This window comes from Lepidochelys kempii, chromosome 16 (assembly GCF_965140285.1).
Source record: "Lepidochelys kempii isolate rLepKem1 chromosome 16, rLepKem1.hap1, whole genome shotgun sequence".
NCBI lineage: Eukaryota > Metazoa > Chordata > Testudines > Cheloniidae > Lepidochelys > Lepidochelys kempii.
The window spans coordinates 20197819-20224801 of NC_136395.1; the positions used below are offsets into that span (position 1 = coordinate 20197819).

The 26983-nt window shown below is 47.8% G+C and overlaps 1 protein-coding gene across 1 annotated transcript; it reads left to right on the forward strand.

Annotated features, from left to right (window-relative positions):
- The first annotated feature begins 795 nt into the window (after positions 1–795).
- On the forward strand, positions 796–26983 carry DBH (dopamine beta-hydroxylase). Its single transcript, XM_073314815.2, has 12 exons — positions 796–1137; positions 3478–3624; positions 6285–6542; positions 7359–7535; positions 8024–8126; positions 14463–14629; positions 16544–16687; positions 16896–16934; positions 18056–18115; positions 19275–19402; positions 21838–21997; positions 26849–26983. The coding sequence occupies exons 1-12, from the start codon at positions 796–798 to the stop codon at positions 26981–26983; spliced, it is 1860 nt and encodes a 619-aa protein (XP_073170916.1).

The following is a 26983-nucleotide window of genomic DNA, read 5'->3' on the forward strand; positions in this document are numbered from 1 at the left end:
CACCGGCTATGGCTCATGGCAATGAGGGGTGTCCCCAGCCAGACAGCAAACAGCACTGTTGGATCCCCAAAGGATTCCACGCTGGCTTCCCCAGCTGGGGGGCAACCTCATTATATCCCCTTCCCCGCTACACATGGCTGCGCCCATCATGTCTAGGATGTGGATCCTCAAAGATGGGAGGGAAGCAGAGGAAGCAGTTTAAAGCAGGAGCAGTCGCATGTCTTTGGGGCCTGCCTAGAGATATGGGAGATCCAGCAAGGAGAGGGTGGAAAGGAACCGTTGGAAGAAGCCATGGGGACTGTCCGAAGGTCTCATTTAAATCAATGGGAAGGGACAGCAGGATCCAGGCCCTAATAGAGTTGTGTGGGCAACTGGGGGCCGAGGTGCTGTAGGGTGTTATCCCAGAGTCCTTTGCAGAGGGGTGAGGGGTGCACGGCAGGCTGCAGCAGTGGGCAAAAGGCAAGGCAGGCAGGCGAGAGGATATCAGTGCAGAGCTCAGCGAGAGCAGCTGGAAGGTAAACAGCACTTTTCAACCGCACCGGATGATTTAAGAGAGAATAAAATCAGCCCAGTCTGGTTCAATTCCCATTGATAATGTCCATGTACAATTAGAGCCAATTAGGGAGAGGCAGAGAATGACAAGTGTTTGACCAGAAGGTGGGGGTGGGGGGTCAAAACAGCAATCAAATTTCCCAACCACCAAATGCAATTAAGGAGTATTACTTACCCAGCTTGCCCAGGAGGGCCAGTACATAAATGGCAAAAGCCAAGAGCGCAAGCATCTTTCTCCCCAGCATGCAGTCCACCGGGAACAAGAGATCCTCCTGCCCAAGTTTCAGGCTCCGGGAAGTGGCCTCAATGTACTTCACCATGCTTATGGTTTTCCTGGTCATCCTGGTGGTGGCTCTGCAAGGCACAGCTCCCCGGGAGAATTATTTCCCTTACAAGGTGCCTCTGGATCCCCAGAGTTTCCTGGAGCTCTCGTGGAATGTCAGCTACCCGGAGCAGGTTGTGCATTTCCAGCTCTTGGTCAAGGAGCCGAAATTTGGGCTGCTCTTCGGGATGTCGGACAGGGGCGAGTTTGAGAACGCGGACCTGGCTGTGCTCTGGAGCGATGGGCACAGTTCCTATTTTGGGGTAAGTTGCTTGCACAGTGCCAAGGTTCCAAGCTCGGCTGCCTGTCCAGGAGTCCTGTCCTGGGGTAATTTTTGCTCTGTAGTGGGAAAGGATTGAACTGTACCTAGATCTCAGAGGAGTCCATGGGACTGTGGGCTGTGTGAGACCTTCAGGTTTGGTCTGTACGTTTAGCTGTGGGTGGTTAACATGTGCTTGGAGGTTTATTCCAAAGGGATACAGGGCTCAGATACCACAGTGATGAGTATGGTATAGGATCTGAAACAGAACAGAATTGACTAGTTAGACTACCAGAGGAGCTAACAACTGCTCTCATTCCTTGACCCCAGTGTCGTTAGTATATTTATTTCCAAAGCACTGTAACAGGAGGCTATATATATGCGGCAGCTACAACGTGCACACATGCATGATGCATCAACAACTTGGTTCGCTTGTGCACTTCTGTCAGTCACATTAAAAATTAACCACAACTCCAGTTAATGACATCGAGAAAGTGCAAAAGTGATCATCCAGAAGGTCTGCTCTGCCAGCCTCAACCAGTCAGATTTGAAGCTGTAGCAAAGATCAACAGGACTTTGGAAAATACACTTTGACTGCCCGCTGCCAGGAGCACAGTACTAGAAGAAATCAAACATGCAAATGCATTTTGGGTGGACAAAAATGCCGAATGCTAGACAGGCAGCTGGGGAGCTAATTTCTGATTTTGCAGTTTGATTTTGATATTGCAAATTATCATCTTTTGCTACACGATCAGTTTGTGTTACTTTTTAATCTTTCTTTACAATAGGCACGTATCTGAAACAACAAATCACATGAACCATCCCCAGACCTTTGGGATGGGCTCACTGTAAATTTGTTTGAAGGTAGAAAGCAATCCAGCTTTTTTCTGATCCATTTGAAATTCCCAACTGTCAGTAATGTAATCTACAATATAACAGAAGGATGAAAAGGAGGGCTTGGGACACTATTATCTTTGCTAGTTTTGTCACTAATTACCAGCTAATCACCAGTATGAGAAGACCTGAATGCTACAGGATTGCAAAGCACCGAGTTAAAAAAAAGAACATTTCTAGTATGGTTTTCACATGTTCGTTGTAAGATGTACAGGGCTCAGTTCAAAAGCAGTCAGTGTTCTGACCTTCAGTCCCATTTTGGTGCTTAGTAGCATCCTTTAACTACCGCATGGAGACTTATAGAAATCTGTACACTATCATCTCTCTCCCCGGCTGTCTTTCTTCTGGTTGTGTTTGTCAGATGCTAAAAGATCCAAATTTGCGTAACCTTTCCACATACTACAAGATTAATTTGCACAATGCGTTTCTGTGAAAACAAATGTCACGCTTGATTCCTCCCCCCACCTAAGGACAATATGTTCAAGGTTACAATTCTACACTTGAAGCTGAAATGATGCCAGAGTGTCTATTCCTTTTTATTTCTCAGACAAAAATAAAATGAAATTACGTCAGTGGCTACTCCAATGGAGTATGTGCAATGAGATATTTCCCAGTCTCTTCTTGCACCCAGTAAGTGAAAGAGACCTACTGGAGATGGGAAAGACATACTCAGTAATCCAGTTCAGACTCCCAGAACTAGTGCAAGTTTTAGGCCCTGCTCCTATACATCTTTAAACCCAGGATTGCTTATTAGGCCAGTTTTGCCACCCATATGTAATGCTCAGCAAAACCTTACTCTTGGAGTAGCCCTGCTGAGTTCACTAATTGTAGAACAGGGTCTGGCTGCAGATGATTACGGTCTACGAACGTGAAGAGCCGTTTGCCGGGTCATCCCCACAGTCCTCCAAGAACAGGTTGCGTCTGACCTTAAGCCACTAGCAGCTGGTCTATGATAAAAGTCTTTGGGGGGAAAAAATGTTTCTGCACAGACAGGTGCAACATCTTCTTAAATCCCTGCAGGATTTTCCTACCGCTGGGCTGCTGGTCAGAAATCCAGTCCTTTGTTTAAAGGAACATGGACGTTGTTGACATAAAAAGTTAGATACTTTTTGAAAGTTACTAACATCAGTTGTGCCTAGTAAACACCACCACCACATACCAAACGATACATCCTGCTGCCCTACAAATCGTTCTGTGCAGTACAAATTCTGGGTCAGATTTACTCCTACTGTCACTCTGCTGATCTACGTATCCCTGGTGAAATGCCCCTGATCGAGATATTATTTACTTGTATCGAAGCAGCGTCTAGGAGCCCTAGTCATGGACCAGGACCCCGGACTGTCAGGTCCTGTACACACACAGCAAAAAGACAGTCCCACTAAGACTGAATAACGCTGGCAAAGCATCGTGTCCTAACTGGCTATAAGGATTTTTTTCCCCTCCCCCGCAGGATGCGTGGAGTGACGAGAAAGGGCAGCTTCACATGGATTCCCAGCAGAACTACCAGCTTCTCAAAGCACACAGAACCCCCGAGGGACTCTACCTGGTCTTCAAGAGAGCCTTCAGCACCTGTGATCCAAAGGACTACCTTATAGAGGTACTGCAGCGCCTAGCCACGGGCAGAGGCGAAGTGCCAGGGCAATATTTCTCCTGTTCACAGGATGGGCTGGACTCTGAGCGCTGTGCCATCCAGGTGGATAGTGTCATTGGGATCACTTATCACTGAGAGCTCAGGACTGATCTGATAACAAACAGGTAAAATCCTGGCCCTACTGAAGTCAATAGAAAAAATCCCGTTGGCTTCACCAGGGCCAGGATTTCACCCAATGTGCGCTCTGGTGATGTTTAAATACTTGTGGTCTAGTGGTTAGAGTTCTGGGTCAAAAGTCAGCATGACTAGTGCTCTGGATTGAAAGCTAGGGCAGATGGGCTTCTGATCCTGCTTACATTGGTGTAAATTAGGAGTAACTCCATTGAAATCAGTGAGTTATACTGGTGTAAAACGGGTGTGAAATCAGAATCAGGCCCCTGCCTGTGGCAGTGACTTGCTATGTGACCACAGATGTGTTGTCTCTCACCCCTCTGTGATTCATTTGTAAAACAGAGATACTACTTACACCGTGGGAGGTAGAAAGGGTTAATTCACCAGTGAGGAAGAGAGCCTTGGATGAAAGGGGTTTGCTTTGGCTCAAAGGAGCTAGGTATGTGCAAACTATTATTGTCAGACTTTGCATTTTTGCCCTTGTAGTGTGGAGATCCTTGCATTTTCCATGACTGTTCATGAGTTAATGGTCTGACTCTCCTGGAAGGCCTCAGAGGCACGAGAGTACGTCTCGAATCCGGAGTCTGACTATCGTTAGGGAAGCCGGCAAAACCTTCCTTGGCAAAAAAAAGCCTTTCTACCAATGGCATTCGCAATGCTGACATCCTTTCTACCCTTAATCCCCTCCAAACAAGCAGGAAATTAAGAAAATCTTAAAAAAAAAATCCCAAGCAAACCAACAACCCTACCCCAAGCAAAGTTTGGAATCCAAAAAGGGAGAAAAATGCCAGAGTCTCCATGAAGTCCAGTAGGGCCTTTGCTATGGCTACCGAGTGTATGGGGAAGGTGCTCAAATACCCTGGTGACGAAGGGCAGTATAAAGATGATTAGATTAGATAGAGAACGCTCTACCTTTTCACCCACAATTCAACTGATATCTCCCCCCTCCACCAAAACAAGTAACTGAAAATCAATGGTTCATTGGTACGATGCCCAGTGTTCCCATCTGTGGGGGTCTACTTCCCACATGTTATTTGTAAGAGAACATTAGACATTCATCCCTTTGAAAAGGAAGAGCTTAAAAAAATGTTTACACAATCCACGTACAACTCTTTATAAATCTCCATAAAATATTGAGTTTATCCGGTTCCTACCATCCGCTCCCATTAAGTACATTAGCTCTATTGAAATATGTCTTCTGCATCGCTCCACATCACAGTGTGGAGCCAGGTATTATGCAAGTTGCAAAGAGGTGTTGTTGGAAGGACGACAAGGAGGAGGATTTTGAGCCGAAGTACAGTCACAAAAAGCTTTTCCAATGAAATGTGTCTGGTTTGGGGTTCATTGAACTTCTGTGAAATGGCAGAATTTTTGGAAAAAATGTCCAACTCTGGATGTCTGGGAGGGATAGGTGTTGTGTCATCAAGAGGGAGTATGGTTCAGTAGAGCAGTGGTTCTCAACCAGGGGTCCGTGGCCCCCTGAGGGGCCGCCAAGCAGGGCCAGGGTTAGACTCGCTGGGCCCAGGGCAGAAAGCCAAAGCCCCACCACATGGGCCTGAAACCCCTGGGGCTGCAGCTGAAGCCTGAGCAATGTAGCTTCACGGGGGCCCCTGTGGTGTGGGGCGCCAAGCAATTGCCCTGCTTGCTACCCCTTAATGCCGACCCCGGCTTTTATATGCAGAAAACCAGTTCTTGGGCACAAGTGGGCCATGGAGTTTTTATAGCATGTCGGGGGTGGGGGGCTCAGAAAGAAACAGGTTGAGAACCCCTGCAGTAGAGTGAGTCGAGGACTAAGAGCGGGAATAGATTTTGGTTTCACAGCAGGACAAAGATTTTAGTGACTGTGTGTGTGTGTGTGTGAGAGAGAACTTGTGTGAAATGAATCTGTGAAAAAATGTGCACAGATTTTTGGGTGGGGTGTGTGTAAAAAATTTTTTTCATACTTATTCCCAGCTCTGCGACCAATCCAAAGCCCACTGAAATCAACAGGAGTCTTTCCACCGACTACAACAGTCTCTGGATCCGAGCCTCTACCAGCAACGTTGTCTCTCTCTGTGTGTGCCTATGTGCAAAAGAGTGAGAGTGCCCCTTGTTTATGAAGGGGGAGCAGTATATTGCACTGTTAATGTATATGTATGAATTTATTAGGTCTATAAATGAGCTGGAATTGTCATGAGCTTATACTCTGAAGAAAGCAATTTAAACCATCTAAATTAGTAGGGAACAGCCTCTGATCAGGGATTAATCAGTGAAATAACATCAGCCAGATCCCCCTAAATCTGTTGTGTCATTCTAAGCAGCACCCTGCACAATAGGGCAGTGACACAGACACAGACTAATAGTGGGCTCTCAAATTTGCCGAGCCTGGAGAGGTAGCATCACCCTGCCTGACTCACCCCAGCTCTCAGGGCACTAAAAACTACTCAGGCAGTGCCGAGCTCTCCTGCTCTGCGGGTATCCCCGGCTATGCCAGCGTCCTTGGTCTCTCATTTCAGGATGGTACCGTGCACCTTATCTATGGGATCCTTGAGAAACCCGTCCGTTCTCTCCAGGCAATCAACATCTCTGCCATCCACCGGGGGGTGCAGAGGGTGCAGCTGCTGAAGCCAAACATCAGCACCCCGGAACTGCCCAGGGACATGAAGACCATGGAGGTCAGAGCCCCCGACGTGGTCATTCCCAGCCAGGAGACCACATACTGGTGCTATATGGTGGAGCTTCCGGACAGCTTTCCGAGACATCACATTGTCATGGTAAGAAGGAGGAGCGTTTTTCTGAAGGAGAACGGGGATGTTTTCCTTATAGCTAATCCGTTAAAGCTCAGGTAAGTTGTCTCCATTCCCTTAGCCTCTGGTGAAGGTGTTCCTCTGTTCTTTCATTCGTCGGCCAGCAGCCCGGATAAACAGTGCTCTCTGTGCTCCAAACCCAATCCTTGAGGTCCTCCTCTTTCTCAAGGCTGCACCTTCCAGAGGTATCAGCCACATGGCAGCTTCCCCACAGCTTGGTATCCCCACAGCCAGCCTCCCTCCATGACCTCTCTCTGAATGGCAATGCCCACTAGGGTTCCCCTGGTTACTGGCTGCAGAAGCCAAAGATCAAAGGCTTCTCAGCAGGGTGGCAGGAGGGAGGGAACTTTGAGGACGGGAGCACTGCTCTTCTCTCCTGAGTCCTCACGATAGGCACACAGCAATCACTTGTATGGAAAAGGAAAGTGCACGATATATTTTTAGTTTCTTGTCATATGATGTAGCAGTTGGAAACACATTCCACCTGGATACAGTTTTCTTCACTTCCAGTCTTCAACCATTGTATATCATTGCTGGACATTGCGGAACAGCTTCCACATTCTGCATCAGAGGTGGCTGCATTTCAGTGGTGGGTGAAGCAAGACATCTATATCATTGATATCTCTATCTAGACATATGTACTTTGTAAAGTGTTTCGAGATATTGTATGTGGATACTATATAGAAACAGAGATAGTATGGTGATAGGAACTTTAGATAATTGTACGGTCATTATCAGCCATTATTAATACTTGTGCCTTCTTCTCGGATCCCCCTTTTGTAGTACGAGCCGGTGATCACGGCAGGCAATGAAGCTATAGTCCATCATATGGAAGTCTTCCAGTGTGCTGCAGAATTTGACAGCTTTCCCCATTACAATGGGCCCTGTGACTCCAAGATGAAGCCGGACCGACTGAACTACTGCAGACATGTGCTTGCAGCGTGGGCCATGGGAGCTCAGGTGTGCAAACGAGAGCAGTGGCTGCTGCACTGACTCTCCCATTCATTTCAGCTGCTTTTCTTTTGACCCCTCTTCCATTTGTCTCACTTTCTTTCATATCAGAGGTGAATCAGAACCAAGCCCTGGGATCTGAACACCCCTAACATTTCATGGTACTCAAAATCTGGATCTCAGTTTTGGGGTTTGGGCTCATTCTTGTTTAATATTCCCTCCCCCGTAGACCTCGGGCATAGGCAGGATCCTTAGCTGGTACCACTGAAGCGACCAGTTTGTACCAGTTGAGGGTCCTTCCCATACGCATGCAGGATAAGAACGCCCTTCCAGAGTGGCAGACACCTAGCTGTTCACACAGTCGTTTGGGATGAGACACAGTTGTGGGCCAGAGAATGATCTCCCGCTTGCACACTTTCCTCTCCAGCTTTTTCTGCCTGGCTCCATGTATCAGCTGCACACAACCCCCTCACATTCTCTCCTTCTCCTGCTTACAGGCCTTCTACTATCCAGAAGAGGCAGGACTTGCCTTTGGTGGTCCGGGCTCCTCCAAATATTTACGGCTTGAGATTCACTACCACAACCCTCTGGTGTTCAAAGGTAAGCAAGCCTTCAGGGGCCTATGGATATGGGCCAGAGACTCACGTACATGCCAGGCTCTTAAGCACGGCCTGACCCAGGGGCGGGGTGGGGGGAAATCTATAAAATCTCTTTAGCTAATTGCTCCCCAGGCACCAATACACTGTGGCCACGGAGCCAGAACACTCCCAGGCTGTCCTGTTAGTAGGGCAGGCGGCATGGCTTCCTGCCCTCCCAGGCTCATTCACTGGCAAGGGAAACCATGTTTCCCTGAAGGACTGGCTGCCTATACCTGCACCGCCTGCCCCCCCAGCCCAGCGCAGGGAGAGGGGTGCCGGCCAGCAGCCCAGACATCATTGCTTTAAGTAGAGGCAGCTGAGGCATGGCAGGGGAACATGTCACGGAAAGCAGCTCCTACCCAGACCCCTTCCGGGCCTCAATCCAGCAGAGCACCCGAGCGGGGCTGCCAGTGGGATGTGGGGAAAGCAAGCCCTCACTTTTACAACCTACTAGCGAGAGTCTGCTGGGTTCTGCCGTCTCTGCTCATGTCAGCACAGGGCCCTGTACTTTTAACCCAGCTGAGGCCAAGAAATACTGGAGACCTCATGCAAAAGGCCCTGCCCGTGAGACTTCCAGCATTGTTTACAGAGAGGAGAGGTTTGGTCTGGATCCCAGTCTCCCCAGCCTTGCCTGGCTTGGCTTGTGCTCTGCCTCGTACGAGTCCCTGCACGCAGTCTGGCACTGCTCTGATTCAGGGCTGCAGTAGCCAGGGCTGGGTGCAAAGGGACCTTGCGGATCTGGACTCAGAAGCCTTGGCAGAGCTGTGGAGATTCTGCCCTCACCATGCCTGGCTCAAAGCAAAGGTATTAGTCCCTCAGATTGGAATGTTTCTATCTGCACCTTTCTTCATAGTCTTTCCAAGCAGAACATGAAGCCAATAACATTGGAGCTTGCAGGCAGCTATTTGCCTAACTAAACATAATAAAAATCAGGACAGAGAGAAAGAAATTCTGCACAGAAGCAAGATTGCAGACCAACCTGTTAAGTGTGAAGAGGTCATTTTGGAGTGGTCTACCTGAAATAGCTCCCAGCTAGACCAGCCTCATTTTAAACAGATATCCTGGCTTGGAATAAATAACAATAGCATAAATGGTTAATACTGGGCACTTACGTGCACTTTCAGGTGAGGATCTAAAATCTAAAAATGCTCAGACAATTAATTTAGCCTCCCAAGCCCCCCACGCCCACGAGGCAGGTCAGCATTATTACCCCCAGTTCACAGATAGGGAAACCAAGGCACAGAGCAGGTAAATGACTTGACCAAAATGTCACACAGTGGCAGAAATAGACCCTAGGAGTAATGATTACTAGCCCTGGACAAGGCAACCTCAGAATTAGGCTACACATTCTTTGCCCCTTACGCTAGGGTATTTAGAGGGACCTCTGACCATGGTATCTGAGCTCATTGGCTCTGTGAGGTAGGGCAGTGCTGTTACCCCCATTATACAGCTGGAGAACTGATGTGCAGAGAGGTTAAGGGACTTACCCAAGGTCACACAGGAAGCCCATGGCCAAGCAAGGACTTGAGCCCAGGTCCCTCAAATCCGAGGCTAATGCTATAACTACTAGACTATCCTTCCTGCCTGTGGGGAGTGAAAACATCTTCCTTCCCCAGGTATGCAAACTTGTGGTCTTCCCACCATTGCTCTCAAACATTGGGGCTGAATTTCGTTACCGAGGGAGAAGTTTGGGTGGGAGTGGGATGGGGGAGACATTTTCCAAGTGAATAAATAGCATTTCTGGTTTGATACCTTTGACAGTCGACACATTTTTTAAAAACTCCGCTAAATTACCAGATTTCTCCATTTACATTAAATCAACTCACTTCATGAATATCCCAGAGTATTTTTAGGAGGCCAGAGCATATGTACTGCAGATCAATCACATCACATTCCGAGACTCAAGAAGCAACACGTCTATAAATATACAGCTCGCTCCTTTCATTATTTTAACCGCTTTTCCCTTTTAATCAATAACATCGCCCCATTTAGTCTGATCTGTTCGATGAATCCAACCCAAAGCCAGATACTCATAGATAAGTATGAGCCCTCTCGGCCCTAGCTAACCCGGCCTCTCCCTTTACAGCCCATACCTGAAAAACGTGCCCGGAGGTCAGGGAGGGGAACCATTGGTGCTAACTTTGTTTTTGCTGTTAAGAGAACTCAGGAGTCCAATGAAGTGAGCTGTAGCTCACAAAAGCTTATGCTCAAATAAATTTGTTAGTCTCTAAGGTGCCACAAGGCCTCCTTTTCTTTTTGTGGATACAGACTAACACGGCTGCTACTCTGAAACCCAGGAGTCCTGACTCCCATGCTCTTGCTCTAATCACCAGTTGACCGTGTGTCACAGAGACAGTGGCATTGTCTCCAGCCTCATCAGAGCTGCTTCATCTACAGCCGCACTGTTCTCTACCCTTCTAGTAGCAACGTAAATAGGATGCATAATGTAGCTGATTCCACTTGAGCCATACAGTGGGGCTTTAACCCTGATCTGAAAGCGTGAGCTTCAACTACTTGCACTAGAGGTCGAAGTCTTTTAGCTGGAAGCAGTCATCATCATCAAATCCTACCTCCCTCATGCAGCCCAGTCACCAGAGGGTGGGTTACACCCATATCACTCCCAGATGGGCTGGAGATTTGTCGCACTTCTACCCGCACAACTGCCATCATGGCTGCAATGTCCGCTTTTTATTCCCATTGTTGGGGAGAGAGAGTCTTCATTGGGGAAGGGCTCCGTGCTCCCTTTCGGACAAACCCTCCCGAGAAAGGCTCCCGAAGCAATTGTCTGTATGTTCAACCATTCCTCCGAAAGGTCTGGACAGAGCCCCCTTCTGTGCCTGTCGACCCACCTGGCAAATCAGCAAGCAGGATTGTGTCATGCCTAGTCTGTGTCCCTCCACTCTTTGGGGTGAAGGCCTGCTCTACACGTGAAACATTTGCTGGTATAGCAACATCATAAGAACGGCCATATTGTGTCAGACCAAAGGTCCATCTAGCCCAGTATCTGACAGTGGCCAATGCCAGGTGCCCCAGAGGGATGAGAAGAACAGGGAATCATCGAGTGATCCATCCCCAGTCGCTCATTCTCAGCTTCTGGCAAACAGAGGCTAGGGACACCATCTCTGCCCATGCTGGCTAATAGCCATTGGTGGACCTATCCTCCATGAATTTATCTAGTTCTTTTTTGAACTTGGCCTTCACAACATCCTCTGGCAAAGAGTTCCACAGGTTAACTGTGTGTTGTGTGAAGAAATACTTTCCTTTCGTTTGTTTTAGACCTGCTGCCTATTAATTTCATTCGGTGACTCCTAGTTCTGTGTTATGTACTTCCTTATGTACTTTCTCCACCCCAGTCATGATTTTATAGACCTTAATCATATCCCCCCTTAGTCATGTCTTTTCTAAAATGAAAAGTCCTAGTCTTATTAATTTCTCCTTATAAGAAAGCCGTTCCATACCCCTGATCATTTTTGTTGCCCTTTTCTGAACCTTTTCCAACTCCAGTAATGTCGCTCAGGGATGTGATTTTTTTAATGACGGGCCTATACCAGCAAACCCCCTAGTGTAGACACTGTTATATCAGTAAAAAGTCCTTTCACCAGTATAGTTTATTTTGTTTGGAGAACTGGTTTAAATTATGCTGGCAAAAGCCTCTTTTCCGGCATAAGCTGAATCCCCACTAGGAGGTTTTACTGGTAGAGCTCTACCTGCAAAGCTTTTCTAGTGTAGACAGGGCCTAGGCCTCAGTGTGGCATCTCATCACCAGTCTCACTCCCCTGCCTGAAGGGAGTGAAAAGGAATCACCATCCAAAGCAAACACACAGCGTCAGGCAGAGTTACCACTGGAGGGTTTTTCTGAGAGAAGCAGCAAATCCAACCCACGGCAAATCTTATCCAAACGCTGTAGCCCTCATAAGTGTCTTTCTGCTGGGCTCCGGTGAGAAGGATTGGTGCACAAGAACTGATGGCAAGACTTGGCGTCCCTTTCTGCTTTTTCCAGAGCTGAAACTCTTTCTTCACTCAGATCAGTTTGCAGAGGGATAAGACAGGATCAGAAACCGGGGGGCCATTATGCCGTGACATTTCACTAAGAAAGCGCCAGGATCTTCTCTGTTAATTACAGCCTGGGGGCGGAACACCATCAGCCGAGTAGATGATGTTATATCACAGTATAGAGTGCACATTTCACAGCCTGTAATCTCCACAATCTCTTCCACCACCCCACCTCGGCACTAGAGAGTTAAAAAAACTGCACACACCCAGTCCCACTCAGACACACACACATTTGCTCACACCCCCCGCTACGAATAGCTTCGTTTTTTGTAATGGCCATCCAGTTAGAATCGATGCTATCTCCCAAACTCCCAAGGGCATTCTCAAAAGAATTCCCAGGCCTGTCCTTCTGGTCTCTTTATCATTTGCTAGCCCAAACAATGGGGCATGCAGAACCAACTATGCTAACCACAGCTCCGAGCACATCCAAACGGCACACAACTTTCCACTTGAGGAGAGGCCTGGAGAAGGATCGACAGAGGCTAGTCACCCAGCTTTATACATCGGAAGGGGCTCACATACCATGAACACACGGACCTGAATGGAATAAAATGGAACTGCGTCATGTGCATGAAAGAAAAATTAGAGGGCCCCCAAATGCCCTAGGTTCTGTCCAGATCCGCTGGGCATTTCCTGGGCAAATTCATGTCAGTGGGAAATGCTGGCTGACTCCCGTCTAATCTCAGGGAGACCGTCTCTGCTCTCCCTTCAGGCTATGAGCTTACCTGAAGGCATGGCAGTAATTTCATGAATTAATTGTAACGGAACCAGGTTGTAATGAGCGGGATGCTCAGAGCTGGTGCACGTTTGGGGAGGAAGCCAGGAGACGAGGGAGATGGTGGATTCAGATAGGTGCTGCCTTCTAGTCCAGGGCGATAGAGAGCACTGAACAAGAATCTCATCCTTTTACACCCAGAGGTGTCTAGGCTGGGTCCAGAATAGTTTGTTGGGGCAGAAGAGAAGCAGAAAGGTACAGTATAAAAAGAGGCACCATCTCTTGGGGAGGATTTGCAAACAGGCTGTTCACTGGCCTTGGTAACTAGGAGGAAGGTTCTCCCCACTCCACAAAGGAAAACAGAAGCCTTCATTGCAATTTACTGGATGGCTGCCCATTTAGAGATCCCAAGGCCAGAAGGGACCATTGTGATCATCTAGCCTGACTTCCTGCATAGCTCAGACCACAGGGCTTCCCCCAAAATCATTCCTCGAGCAGATCTCATCATGCTGTAGAGGGGACACTCATGCCAGTCAGCACCAAGACTTGCTAGAAGAGCTTTTTTTGGAACCCAGGGGACACAGCTAGGTTCTGGGCTCAATGTCTCTAATTCATAAAGGGCTCAGTTATGAGCCTGGTTTTGGGACTGCACAGGGGAATGAGGGAAAGCAAGGAACCCTCTTACTGCTCGGCATGAGATACTCCCACATTGCCGGTCCCTGCACAGGATTCTCCCGCCCACATGGGCAGGGATGGGGAGTGGGGGGAGCTTTGGCTCCTACCCTTTCCCCTTCCCGCATGCAGGCCCGTGCAGCTTTTCCAGCTGGCACTGGGAAGCAAGCTGCTCAGCAATAGGGCAATCACAGCTTACATCTCCTATAGAGCTAGTGGGGAGCCAGGCACTTGTTTGTGTCTCGGAGTCACAGGCTGGTTTCTGCCCTGCTCTGGGGGCAGTGAAGCTACAAGCTAGTCCTCATTCGGGCTGGATCGTCGGGCAACAGTTCAGCCCAAAACCATGATAACAGTTCTGCAACTTTAGCACAGAGAGTCCTAGTTCAGCACCAGGGTGGGGCTGGAAAAGGGAGAGGAGAGAAAGACTTCCCACCCCTAGGTCTGAACTGAGTCTCTCCAAAATCTGCCTCCCACACATACTCCCACCTACTGTGGGTTCGCGTGGACTTCCAAAGGCATTCCCATTTGATTCCCTCCTCCTCTTAGTGAGCTGTTGGTCCCTGGGCTGGTGACCTTTCCAGACAACCAGGCATGTATCTGGAGACCATTTAGTCCAGTCTCTTGCTGCTGGTACAACTGCCTATGGAAAGAGGGGAGTATAATAGGATTGTAAAAATAATAACAAGACTAGTACAAGGAATGAGTGCAGTTAGCCAGCAAATGGAAGAACTGAGCTGCTGTCCTGATGCTAAGTGCACTGAAGTTTAATTTTTCATGTCTGACATTTTCCCACATGCGACTCTTACTCCCGCTGCGATTTGTAACGCGGTGTCATGGCGTGTCCTCTTGCCTTACCAGGTCGCCATGACTCCTCGGGGATTCGCCTCTATTACACAGCCACGCTGAGACGCTATGATGCTGGCATTATGGAGCTGGGCCTGGTCTACACGCCGGTGATGGCTATCCCACCTGGGGAAGCTGGTTTCCTCCTGAAAGGGTACTGCACAGATAAATGCACCCAAGTGGTGAGTACGATAGGGCCTGGCAGAGGTGCACACAAGCTCTTCCAACTCAGCAGCACGAGGAATGTCTATGCCAAGAGAGGCCCAAGTGCTTGTGTTTACTTGGATGAGATGACTGAGCTTTAGAGAGGAACTGGCCAGTAAGTAGCTTCTGCTCTTTAGCATCTGGGCAATGTACCTCAGGCGGCAGGTGACCAGGATTCATCACTGAATTTGGTCCGCTGGTCAGATCATTTGCTTCCCCGGCATGGCCCAGGTACTGCTGGAGTGGGTAGCTATGGCCCAGGAGTGTGTCCAGGGTACCCCCAGGTCATGCACTGCCCTGCAGTTATTGGAAGAAAGCGAATCAGGAACGAAAGAAACGTTGCAGCGACTCACTGTCTTTTATGCTGGAATGAGGCGTCCCTCCAACCCCCGCAACGGCGTTTATAAAGTGGCTTTGCAACGCTCATGAACGTCTCTTTCCCACCCCACTGTCAATCTCCCATTCAGATAGAGGGGCAAGGGGAGGTTGAAGCGATTTGCCCAATGCCACAGAGTCGATGGCAGGACAGGGACTGGAACTCAGGCCTTCCAGGCCCAGCTCACACTTAGACCGGACGGTTGTTAATATGAAAATGATGCGAGCCGTGGTGTAGCAAAAAGTGCCCACAGGGCTCCAAACACGTCCATGCATCTTCTTTAATCTAGAATTGGCAGGGGACTGACAAGCAGTAACATGATGGGGGAAGGGGTCCTTGTGCCCATAGCTGAGGGCTGGGTAGGTTGACACCAAAGTTCCCATGGCAATAGGGTGTACCACAGGCGTCCTTGCACAGCATTGCCCCTCGTGGTGAAGCAGCTGTGTGTGTGAGGTATTGCTGATCTCACGTCCTTAAAGTCACTGCACTATCAGCATCCAGTTCGTTGCCTGATAAAACGCTTGTGGGTACAACAGGAACCCCACATTTCAGCCTGTTCTGTGTGAGCACTGTGGAGTTCTGTTATAAGAAATGCTGTTTAAAACAAAGACCAAGGAGTGTTCTCCAGATGTTCAGAAAATGCCGACAGCCCATTCAAAGTCAATCCTTCTTGACGGCCATCTGCTCAACCTACCTGGTCTAAGAACCATTCCCTGTCTCAGAAAGCTTATTACTGGAGTTTCAACTCTTAAAAGGTGTAATTTTTCTCTAAGACAACTTCCATTTTCAAGCCAAATGAATTCTGTACACTGGGCAGATGGGCACCATGCAATTATACAAATCACCTGCCAATTTATCGATTGGGGTTTATGTTTGTCCCATTTAAAGGGCCATCACCAAATTTAATTTAACATTTAGTTACAGTGGCACCTCTGATGTGCTACATTTCAGGAGGGGCAGGTCCCTGCCCACAAGAGATCACCGTCAAAGACCGGACAGAGAGGTAGAAAGAAGTTAGGGGAAACAGGGATTTTTAATTTGAATGTGATGGGGACTATGGTCTGGATTTGGAATCGCTCTCTACTATGTTTTCTCAATTTCCACTGTGACTTCAAGGAGGTTTTAAACAATATTTTTAGAGGCCCTACGCAAAACCAATAGTTGGTGCTGTGCGCTAACAAACATAAGGAAGTCCACAGTGCCCGACCAGGGCAGCTTCTGCCATATTAGAAGGTGGTGGGCGGTAAATCAGGGCTGGACAGACTGAACTGCGGGTCCCCAAACGAACGTTTATTTTCAAGCTTCTAAGAGATTATACAAATAAAACTCCATTTAAAATCACTTGACACTGTCCCTTTAAGTGCCTGCCACGCCCCTCCCACGGAAGCCATGCTCAGTTCCTCAAGGGAACTGATGAGAGCTCTTTGGGAAAGAGGGAGTGATGTTGGTTGATTTAGTCATTTGTCATTATTCGGCCCGTACAAGCCTGGATATTCCCACGGGATTGTTTTTCCAGGCTCTGCCCCCGGCTGGGATCCACATCTTTGCCTCCCAGCTCCACACTCACCTGACGGGAAGAAAGGTGGCGACGATTTTGTCCCGAGAAGGGAGAGAAAGGGAAGTTGTGAATGCGGACAATCACTACAGCCCTCACTTCCAGGTACTCTCCTTTCCCCATTGCCCGCAGCATCAGACCATCATGAAAACAACCCTGCTATCGTTCAGTGGTCGGTCTTATCTCCCGCACACAAGGGTGCAAATTCAGTGCTGCTCCTGACTAGACTCATCAACGCTTAACAGGAAAGATGGGGTAGCAAAGGGGGAACTGGTTGCATCTAACTCCAACGTTATTGTTTTTCTTCTTTTAGGAGATCCGTATGTTAAAGAAAGTGGTTTCTGTCTTCCCGGTGAGTGACAACAGAAGCAACAACAGCAGCTCCCCAGGATCGGAGATGCTTTGCTTAAACAGCAGCACCTGCGGGAAGTTCTTTGGCCTGTGTTATATGGGCAGTCAGTCTACATGATCGTAATGGTCTCTTCTGGCCTTTAAACCAGATTCCCTTACATTATTTTATCCTACTGGCTATGATAATAAGTGAAGCCAGTAATCCTTGACAGACAGACTTTCTCACAGGTCTCAGTTCCTTAGCATCTAAGCGCTTGCTAGGTAAATCAGCTCTGCATGGTGAGGTTCGATATTGGCTGAGTGGGCAACGTTCACTTTGCATGCGCCATAGGCGCTCGGTTAGAGGTCGCCATGGAGCGGATGGTGCTAAATTAGCCCATCTCCCTCAACGACCCAGCCGTCATTACCGTCCACAAGTCTCCACCCCGGAAGACTCTCCACCTCCAGCTACGAACCAGCCTCTGCATGGAGTGCTCCAACCCCGGCAGCAGCTTCCCATACAAATGTAACAGGAAAGAAATAGTCAGCATGATTACTAAATATAAGCAATCGGAACCCATTTGTCCAACAGCTATTCCAGGGATCGTGCAATCACATTATCATCATCAGCAGGAATAGACAAAGGTGGCAGAACACACTTTTGTGGCAGAAAAATTCACAAATGCCCCTGCAAAATTTCATGTCTGTAGAAATGTTCTGACCAGCTTCATTAATAACTCCAAAGGAGTTAACCCTTTCTGACTGAACGCCAGGGAAGTCAATGGGAGTTAGGCACCTAATCTGCTTAGGCACTTCTGTCAATGCCACTAGCCACCTATCTGCAGCTTTAGGTGCTTCAAATGCCTTCAGAATCTGGCTTGGAGTTCCTTAGAAAGTAGGGAGGTGGAGGGAAATCTCGCAGGGCAATGACTTGAACCCATCCCTTCAGAGAATGTATGTTCATCACAGTTACTAACACTCAGGGCAGCATGTTGAAGGGAAGCAGATTGCCTGACATGTCATCGAAGCTGCTGCGGGGGTGGAATCTGGGAGAGGTCTCTCACGGCACCATTCGTGGTTCTGCACATATAAGAAATAAGGTTTCAGATGTAACGCTGTAGCAATTTGTGCTTAAACACCCAGGGCGATGTTCTCACAACAACCTGCATGTACAACACAGAGGACAGGAACCAAGCAACTGTGGTAAGTGTGCGTGTGAGCACATGAATGTTTGTATGTGTACGAGACAGGGAGACACAGGTGGAAGGTTGCAATTGACAACAGGGCACACTTAAACGCTGGGTCAATGGGATTACTTGTGTGCTGCAGGTTAGACACATGTTTAAATACCTTGCTGAATCGGGGCCTTCATTCATTTCCCCGAGGAATAGTGGTCAAGGAATGTGTGCACTAGCCATTCACTCCTTGCGATCAGTCTCCTTAGGTGATGAGTGAAAAGGAAAGTGAGCCATTCTAATTCCCATTACAAGCCACTATCTCAGTTACTGATTGTTATTAAAGAAGGTCTCATTGTGTTCTAATATCTGCAGCAAGAGAGAGAAGATCAGCTACGCAAGCTAAGGGGACAGAGCTAAATATTGCTGAGGGATTGCAGGAAGTCTGCATATTATTATACACCACACAGTCTAGCACGGTTATCAGTCCCTGCTAAAGAGGGGTGAAAATCCAGATTAACAGAGGTTGCTACAGATTAGAAAGCTCTGTGTGTGGCTGCGTTGACCTTTGGTTTAGAGGTTCACATCTCTGGGTAAAATCACAACGGTTTAGTGCAGTTAATGTTGATCAAGTTTTTGTGGCACCGATACGTACATCAGGGTTGAGTGGGAATCTGTTTGCCCATCCCATGAGAATTTTTGATGGTTTGAAAAATTATCCGGTCCCAAATTGGGAGGAAAAAATCAAAATCCGAAATTTTCATTTTTATTTTGCCCAAAATTTTTTGCCCATTAAAAAAATATAAATTAAGTAAAGTTTCTAAATGAAAAGTCATTTCAGACTGAAGAACCAAAACTTCTTGTTTCAGAAATGTTGAAATGGGACATTTTGAAAATTTAAATGTCCTCCTCAACAGTTTGAGTTGGAAAATTTGTTGAAACCAATCCTTTCGTGTGAACAGTTTTGGTTTTACCAAATCAGCCTTTTTCAGTGAAAAAAATGTTTCCTGGAAAATTTCCCAGCCAACTCGGTCGCTGTGATTTCCTACCTGAAACCCAGTAACTGTCACGGCAGCGTTAGGGAGCGGATAATGCACACAATACAGGAACAAATAGCGCCTGCTTATTTTTGACGGGGGAGGGTGCATTGAAATCTGCACCCACACTTGTTTCCCGTCTTCTTGCAGGGTGGGTTTAGCATCACGGACGAGATGTGTGTCAACTACGTGCACTATTATCCCCAGACGCAGCTGGAGCTATGCAAGAGTGCTGTGGATTTAGGCTACCTGCAAAGATATTTTAATCTCGTGAACAGGTACGGAGTCCCCACATGGCTCAGGCTGGGCCTGAGCATGTTGCAAGTGGATGGTGATTAACAACAAGCCGTTTGCTAATAAAACTAAAAATAGGTAATGCCGTGGTTTAAAACATCTGTTCTGCAGGAGAAGTGCTGGGTGCATGCAGGCTCAGGGGGAGCGGAGGAATGATTCATACTTTGGGGCTTTTGCTAAAGCACCCAACTGGCTGTTTTTAAAAGAAAGGTTTGGAGAGAGATCACTGGGAAGGGGACATCTCTTTGGTGAGGGGCTTCTTGCAAGACACAGTGTATGGGGGTAACGTGGGAGACATTATTGTTTGCAAAAGTGGTTTTGGGCCCTTCGCTTTCCAGTGGCCAATTTACAGGGGGAACTTAACAATCCAGAGTACACACAGCAGCAAATGGTAAAACCCCAATGAAGTTATAGAGGCTCAAATCGGGCTGATCACAATGGTCCCTTATAATCTATGAATCCATAGACTGCTGAAGGTCACTCTCATTACTTCTGGCCACACATCCAGGTGCTTAGATAAACTCTCAACACCGTAAGATCCAAGCTTTGATCATGGGCCCAATATACACGAATAAAGACAGTCCCTGGCCAACATTTTTATGGCTGATTTAGAACAACGCTTCCTCAGCTCTCGTCCCCTAACGCCCCTACTCTACTTGCGCTATATTGATGACATCTTCATCATCTGGACCCATGGAAAAGAAGCCCTTGAGGAATTCTACCATGATTTCAACAATTTCCATCCCACCATCAACCTCAGCCTGGTCCAGTCCACACAAGAGATCCACTTCCTGGACACTACAGTGCTAATAAACAATGGTCACAAACACCACCCTATACCGGAAACCTACTGACCGCTATTCCTACCTACATGCCTCCAGCTTTCACCCTGACCACACCACACGATCCATCGTCTACAGCCAAGCTCTGCAATACAACCACATTTGCTCCAACCCCTCAGATAGAGATAGACAGACACCTACAAGATCTCTATCAAGCATTCTTACAACTATAATACCCACCTGCGGAAGTGAAGAAACAGATTGATAGAGCCAGAAGAGTTCCCAGAAGTCACCTACTACAGGACAGGCCTAACAAAGAAAATAACAGAACGCCACTAGCCGTCACCTTCAGCCCCCAACTAAAACCCCTCCAAAGCATTATTAAGGATCTACAACCTATCCTGAAGGATGACCCAACACTCTCACAAATCTTGGGAGACAGGCCAGTCCTTGCCTACAGACAGCCCCCCAACCTGAAGCAAATACTCACCAGCAACCACATACCACACAACAGAACCACTAATCTAGGAACCTATCCTTGCAACAAAGCCCGTTGCCAACTGTGCCCACATATCTATTCATGGGACACCATCACAGGGCTTAGTAACATCAGCCACACTATCAGAGGCTCGTTCACCTGCACATCCACCAATGTGATATATGCCATCATGTGCCAGCAATGCCCCTCTGCCATGTACATTGGTCAAACTGGACAGTCTCTACATAAAAGAGTAAATGGACACAAATCAGATGTCAAGAATTATAACATTCATAAACCAGTTGGAGAACACTTCAATCTCTCTGGTCACACGATTACAGACATGAAAGTCGCTATTTTACAACAAAAAAACTTCAAATCCAGACTCCAGCGAGAAACTGCTGAATTGGAATTCATTTGCAAATTGGATACAATTAACTTAGGCTTGAATAGAGACTGAGAGTGGCTTAGTCATTATGCAAGGTAGCCTATTTTCCCTTGTTTTTTCCTACCCCCCCCACACACACCAGACGTTCTTGTTAAACCCTGGATTTGTGCTGGAAATGGCCCACCTTGATTATCATACACAATGTAAGGAGAGTGGTCACTTTGGATAAGCTATTACCAGCAGGAGAGTGAGTTTGTGTGTGTGTGTGGGGGGGTGAGAAAACCTGGATTTGTGCTGGAAATGGCCCAACTTGATCATCATACATATTGTAAGGAGAGTGATCACTTTAGACAAGCTATTACCAGCAGGAGAGTGGGGTGGGAGGAGGTATTTTTTCATGCTTTGTGTGTATATAATAAGATCTTCTAAACTTTCCACAGTATGCATCCGATGAAGTGAGCTGTAGCTCACGAAAGCTTACACTCAAATAAATTGGTTAGTCTCTAAGGTGCCACAAGTACTCCTTTTCTTTTTGCAAATACAGACTAACATGGCTGTTACTCTGAAACCTGTCTAAGAGGAGACTGTGATTGTATAAGGTATTGAGTGTGTCCTGTGCTGTGCAGTCACAGTTTTCAGTGAATTAAGGATGCTCAGCACCTTTCAGGATCAGGCCCTAGTCAAGGAAGAATTAACCCCATCCAGCATGGAAGAGGAGTCAGTCCAGATCTGCTCTGTTGCACTCTCTCTCTGGTATTTCTCCCACATTAGGTTTAACGATGAGGAGATCTGCATGTGCCCACAGGCCTCCATCAGGCAGCAGTTGTCTTCCGTCCCTTGGAATGCGTTCAACAGAGACGTTCTGAAATCTCTCTATGACTTTGCTCCGATCTCTATGCACTGCAATAAATCCTCAGCGGTTCGTTTCCCGGTATGTATGGGTCCCTGCAAACAATCCATCTGAGAGCATCACTGAGCGGTGACCATGCTGAAACAGGCCCTTTGGACTCAGCAGGGCTACTCCCTGTGCGGATGCAGAGTTGGAGGGGCCAAGGTTGGTGACAACAAAAAGTTTGGTGCCACCTGCCTAGCATTGCAGCTAAGGGGGTGGGAGATGGAGTTCATTTGCTCTCAGGCCTCATCAGATTCTTTACTGAGGTCCAGTCAGTGACGCACGTGTAAAGCTATTGAAGACAGGGGGCTTTCCACAGATTCACTGTTTGGCCTATGGAACCTTTCTTCCTGGTGTTGATCCATGAGATGTAAAGAACTCTGCTTGACTCTAGGGCTGAAATCAATGTGAGTTAGGCACCTACGCGCTTTTGAAAATCCCAAGCGGAACTTATCTGCATCTTTAGGCACCTAAATCGCTTTAAAAATTGGGCCCTAGAAGTTGCTGTGTTAGAATTTAGAATGCTACAGTGATGAGCGCAGTACAAACACCTAGTAAATTAGTTTAGTCTTATCTGCATAAGTCCATTTCTAGAGTTACTTCGCAGAAGTCACCTTTAAACTAGAAATTCCTCCAGAAACAAGGGAAAATAAAGGGCTATTTTCAGAACTTTGGAATATTGTATTGGCTGTCAATAGAACTAACCCATTGAACACAAAGTCAGTGAGATCATAGGACAGGAGGTGGTGTGGCCTAGGGAATAGCACACTGCACTGGGACTCAGGAGACCGGGGTTCCAGCCCTAGCTCTGCTGCTGGGTGACTTTGGGCAGTCACGTCCCTGCTCTGTGCCTCAGTTTCCCCACCTGTGAAATGATAATGTACTTTTGAGCTCTTTGAATGCAAAACACCATATTAAGGGATGTTGATGATGATGCAGATTGAGCACAGTTTTCGGTCTCTCATCACCGTCACTTCCCAGTGCCATTTCTGGTCAGGACAATAGAATTGTCGATGACACCTGAAATTATTTTTGGAGAAGGTATAAACCAAAGTAGTGGGGAGAAACAGAAAACAGATTTAAAAGGAGGAGCGTCAGCTCCCGATAAGATTATTTTAACCAAGTCTCCTTTGGAGCTGGCAGAGTCCTGTTAAACTCACTGGGCCGAATTCTGCTCTCAGGATGAATTTCTCCCCTGTGCAGAGCACCAGAGCAAAGACCAGTTATGTCCCATTTAAACCCTAATCTGAGGATTTAAGTGGTGCACAGAGCTTGTGCTAGGTGTCTGCATGGGGTGATTTTCACTCGCAGTTATTTTCCTTGAAGCCCCTGGACTGAAAGGAGTTATAGGAGGGCAACTGAGAAGAGAATTTGAAATTAGTGTGGAGCTGGCATTAACCCAAAGTAGGCAATCTGGAGTCTAAACGTAAATGAGAAAAGAAAAAGACCCAGAACTTCCCCCTCCTTCTCTGTTTGTTTTTTTAACCGAGTGGGATTTTAAGACATCTCAGTTATTCCACAGAATTCCTGTCAAGAGAACACTAGCTTTTAATTAGCTGCTTGCCTTTCTGCAGTTCAGTGATCCCAAGTCCGTCTGGATTTTCCGGAAGAACTCTGCTTTTAACTATTTAGTAACATTAAAATCCGTCTCCTGCACAGAAGGTAGTTGGAGGTAACGTCTGTCTGAGTGTTGCAGTAGTGAAGGAGAGAGCACTTTCCTCTGGCATCCACTTGTGGAGTATTTATTTATTTAGATTTATAAACACACACCCCCAAAAGAACTATTCTTATGGTCTAGACATCCTTGATGTAGCTTAAAACACAACAAATAGAGGGCGTTACCTACAACTTTGAGGTACGGAAGCTAGAGCTGTGCAAAATTATTTTTGACAAACCATTTTTTTTTTTGCCCCAAAACACGTATTCACTTCAACAGAAACGTGGTGGGGATTGGTACTGAAATCACTGCCTTCTGCTGGCCAAAAGAAAAGAAAAATATCCCCAAATCTTTAGTTTCTACATTTTCTAAACAAAACATTTGATGCATGACTTGTTGTGTCAACTTCTAAACCCATTTTATCTTTTTTTAAAAAGGTTAAAAACCTCAAAAATGAGACAAAACAAGTTTGTTGGACTGGAAGTTCATTGCGGTGGACTTTTCTGTTTAGCCAAACAATTTAAAACATTGATGATTTCAGGTCGACTTGAAATGAATTTTTTGTTGATTTTTTGATTTTCATGGCCACTGACCCAGAAAAACTCGGTTATTTGCACAGCTCTAATAGTGGCAGAACCGAGCAGGGGCCCAGAATCAGAAGCACAGATGCTGCTGCAGGACAGGAGGTACGGTCACAGATCTCTGCTGGGTCCCGGGCGGGAATAGCAGGGGGTGCTGCAGGACAGGAGGTACAGTCACAGATCTCTGCTGGGTCCCGGGCGGGAATAGCAGGGGGTGCTGCAGGACAGGAGGTACAGTCACAGATCTCTGCTGGGTCCTGGCCGGGAATAGCAGGGGATGCTGCAGGACCAGGAGGTACAGTCACAGATCTCTGCTGGGTCCCGGGCGGGAATAGCAGGGGATGCTGCAGGACAGGAGGTACAGTCACAGATCTCTGCTGGGTCCCGGGCGGGAATAGCAGGGGGTGCTGCAGGACCAGGAGGTACAGTCACAGATCTCTGCTGGGTCCCGGGCGGGAATAGCAGGGGATGCTGCAGGACAGGAGGTACAGTCACAGATCTCTGCTGGGTCCCGGCCGGGAATAGCAGGGGCGCTGCAGGCTGGGAGTTATATATTCACAGCTCTGTGCTGGGTCCTAGCCGGGAATAGCACCACTGAGGCCCCGGATCTAGTTGCGTTGGCAGAGCTAGGTGCTGGGACGGGTACACGACTAGTCAGGGCTGTCGCAGCCCCTCACTGTGGTGGGTGCCCAAATCACACAACACTTGACACTGTGTGAGATGCTGGGCTGCATTTCAGGAAGAGCCCATTTTCCTGCTTTCCTGTTGGTTTGCCATTCCAATGCAGTCGCCCTCCCCCGGCTATTTAAAGCCTCCAGAGGAGATGGATCTCCATTCCTCTTCCATTTCAGACTAGTCCTCTCCCTCTGCTCCCAGGCAGCCCGATTAGTCACGGCCATTAGGGACAAATGATGGGCAACCCTGGTCATTAACGTCACCGACTTATCCAAAGCAGGATGTGCAGCCACAGTGTAGGACCATCCTCTCTCCCACCCCTCCACCCTCCACTGAACTCACCTCCTCCGGGAGCTGGGACTGAGTCCACGTCCCAAAGTGCTACCCACTGTGATGGGTTGAGATGACGGAGGAGACCACAAAACCAGATCCACCACACCTCGCTTTGGATTTAAGTTCGGGTCCTATGGCAGAGGGGGGTATGTTAAAGTGGGGTAGGGTCAATGCTTCGTGTTGAAGAGCTACAGGAACTGCACAATGCTCCCTATGTTCTCATACGGCTTTTAACTCAGTGCAGATTTATGGGAGGGCTACAGTGACAATGCGGAGGCATGGCGCGGAGAGGCCCTAACGCACACTCACCGGCACTCCTAACACCGCACGTCAAACAACGATAACGATCTAGCCTCCTCTTTGAAACTGTAACCCATGGAGACTGTGCTTAGCCTGCCCACCCCATGGCTGATTAGCAGAAACAGGCCGTGCTCTCAATGCTCAGGAGCAGACTTCCCCAGTCCGGACGTGTTCAGCTCTACGGTTGGTGTTGGGCCTTTCTGGGTGGGACAAGCTGTCGGTCACGGTTTTACCGAACACCATGGACATTCACGGCAGAGGATGCCTTTGCATACACAGCAAGATCCAGCTCTCTGTTCCTTAGCAATCTCAGTGTGAATCTTTCTCTCTGTCTCATGTCAGGAATGCACCTGCCTAACAACTCTCGGCCCTCATCTTATGATGGCATTTATACCAGTGCAATCCCTCAGGAGCCAATGTAATTACACCATGGGCAGCTGCTTAAAGCAGAAGCCAGCCTACAGATTTCATTTTAGTTAGTTACCATGCAGGCACCATAATGACCAACCCTCATTATCTCTGTCTTTACAGCAGACTGAATGCAATTTGCAATCACCCATGGTTTATACCTTCTTGTCACTCTTTAAGCTCTCTATCTAGCTCGGCTGTGCATTAGTGAATGTGTGGAAAGAACAAGCTCTCGGGGATCAATGTCTGTAATGCCATGGCTGCCTGTGCGGGCAGAGTGCGGGTGGAACCAGGTGACCATCATTTTCAGCGGGCAGCTACTCACAAATCAAGCTGTATTATACAATGGCCCAGAGGAAGCTCAGGAGTCAAATGCTGTGGAATCCAGAGCGGCAGGAAATCCAGCTCAGCTGGTATCCTGCCTTGCCTACCTCCTCACTAAAGAAATAGAGCCTGGCTTGGAGGATGTTCTAATCCCCCCCTCCAACCACTAGCAGGGCATTCTAGTTACAAAGTAGAGTAAAATGCTTTAAAAAAAAGAAAGCACAGGCAGATTCTGAGCTGATGTAAAACCAGGTAGCTCCACTGACATAACAGAGAGAGGCTGATGGACACTCGCTGAGGAGCTGGTCCAAGGGCGGGCAATACATTGCTCCAGTGTGCTGTGCCTGAAGAGGAAAAATACAAGAGCCCTTTAAAAAAAAAAAAAAGAGAGAGAGAAACAAATCACCATCTTAACTCCCCCCTTTCCCCCCCCCCCCAGACTTCGGAACAGGTTGGTTCTTGATCCAGACCCATCTTTAACCTCCACCCCTATGTGTTCTTGTTATTATTTATTTGTGTTATCACAGTATCTGGAGCTGTGCTAGGTGCTGTACAAACACAGAACAAAAAGACCCCAAGAGCTCACCTGCTAACATCTAACTCTCTCCGCAGGGCGAATGGGAGAAGCAGCCTCTGCCCAGGATCACCAGGGTGCTGCCGGAATCAGCCCCAAGCTGCCAGCCCGCCGTAGGACCTCCTCCCGCATCCCCTGCTCTCGTCAACCTAGGCAGGGTAAAGGCAGAATGA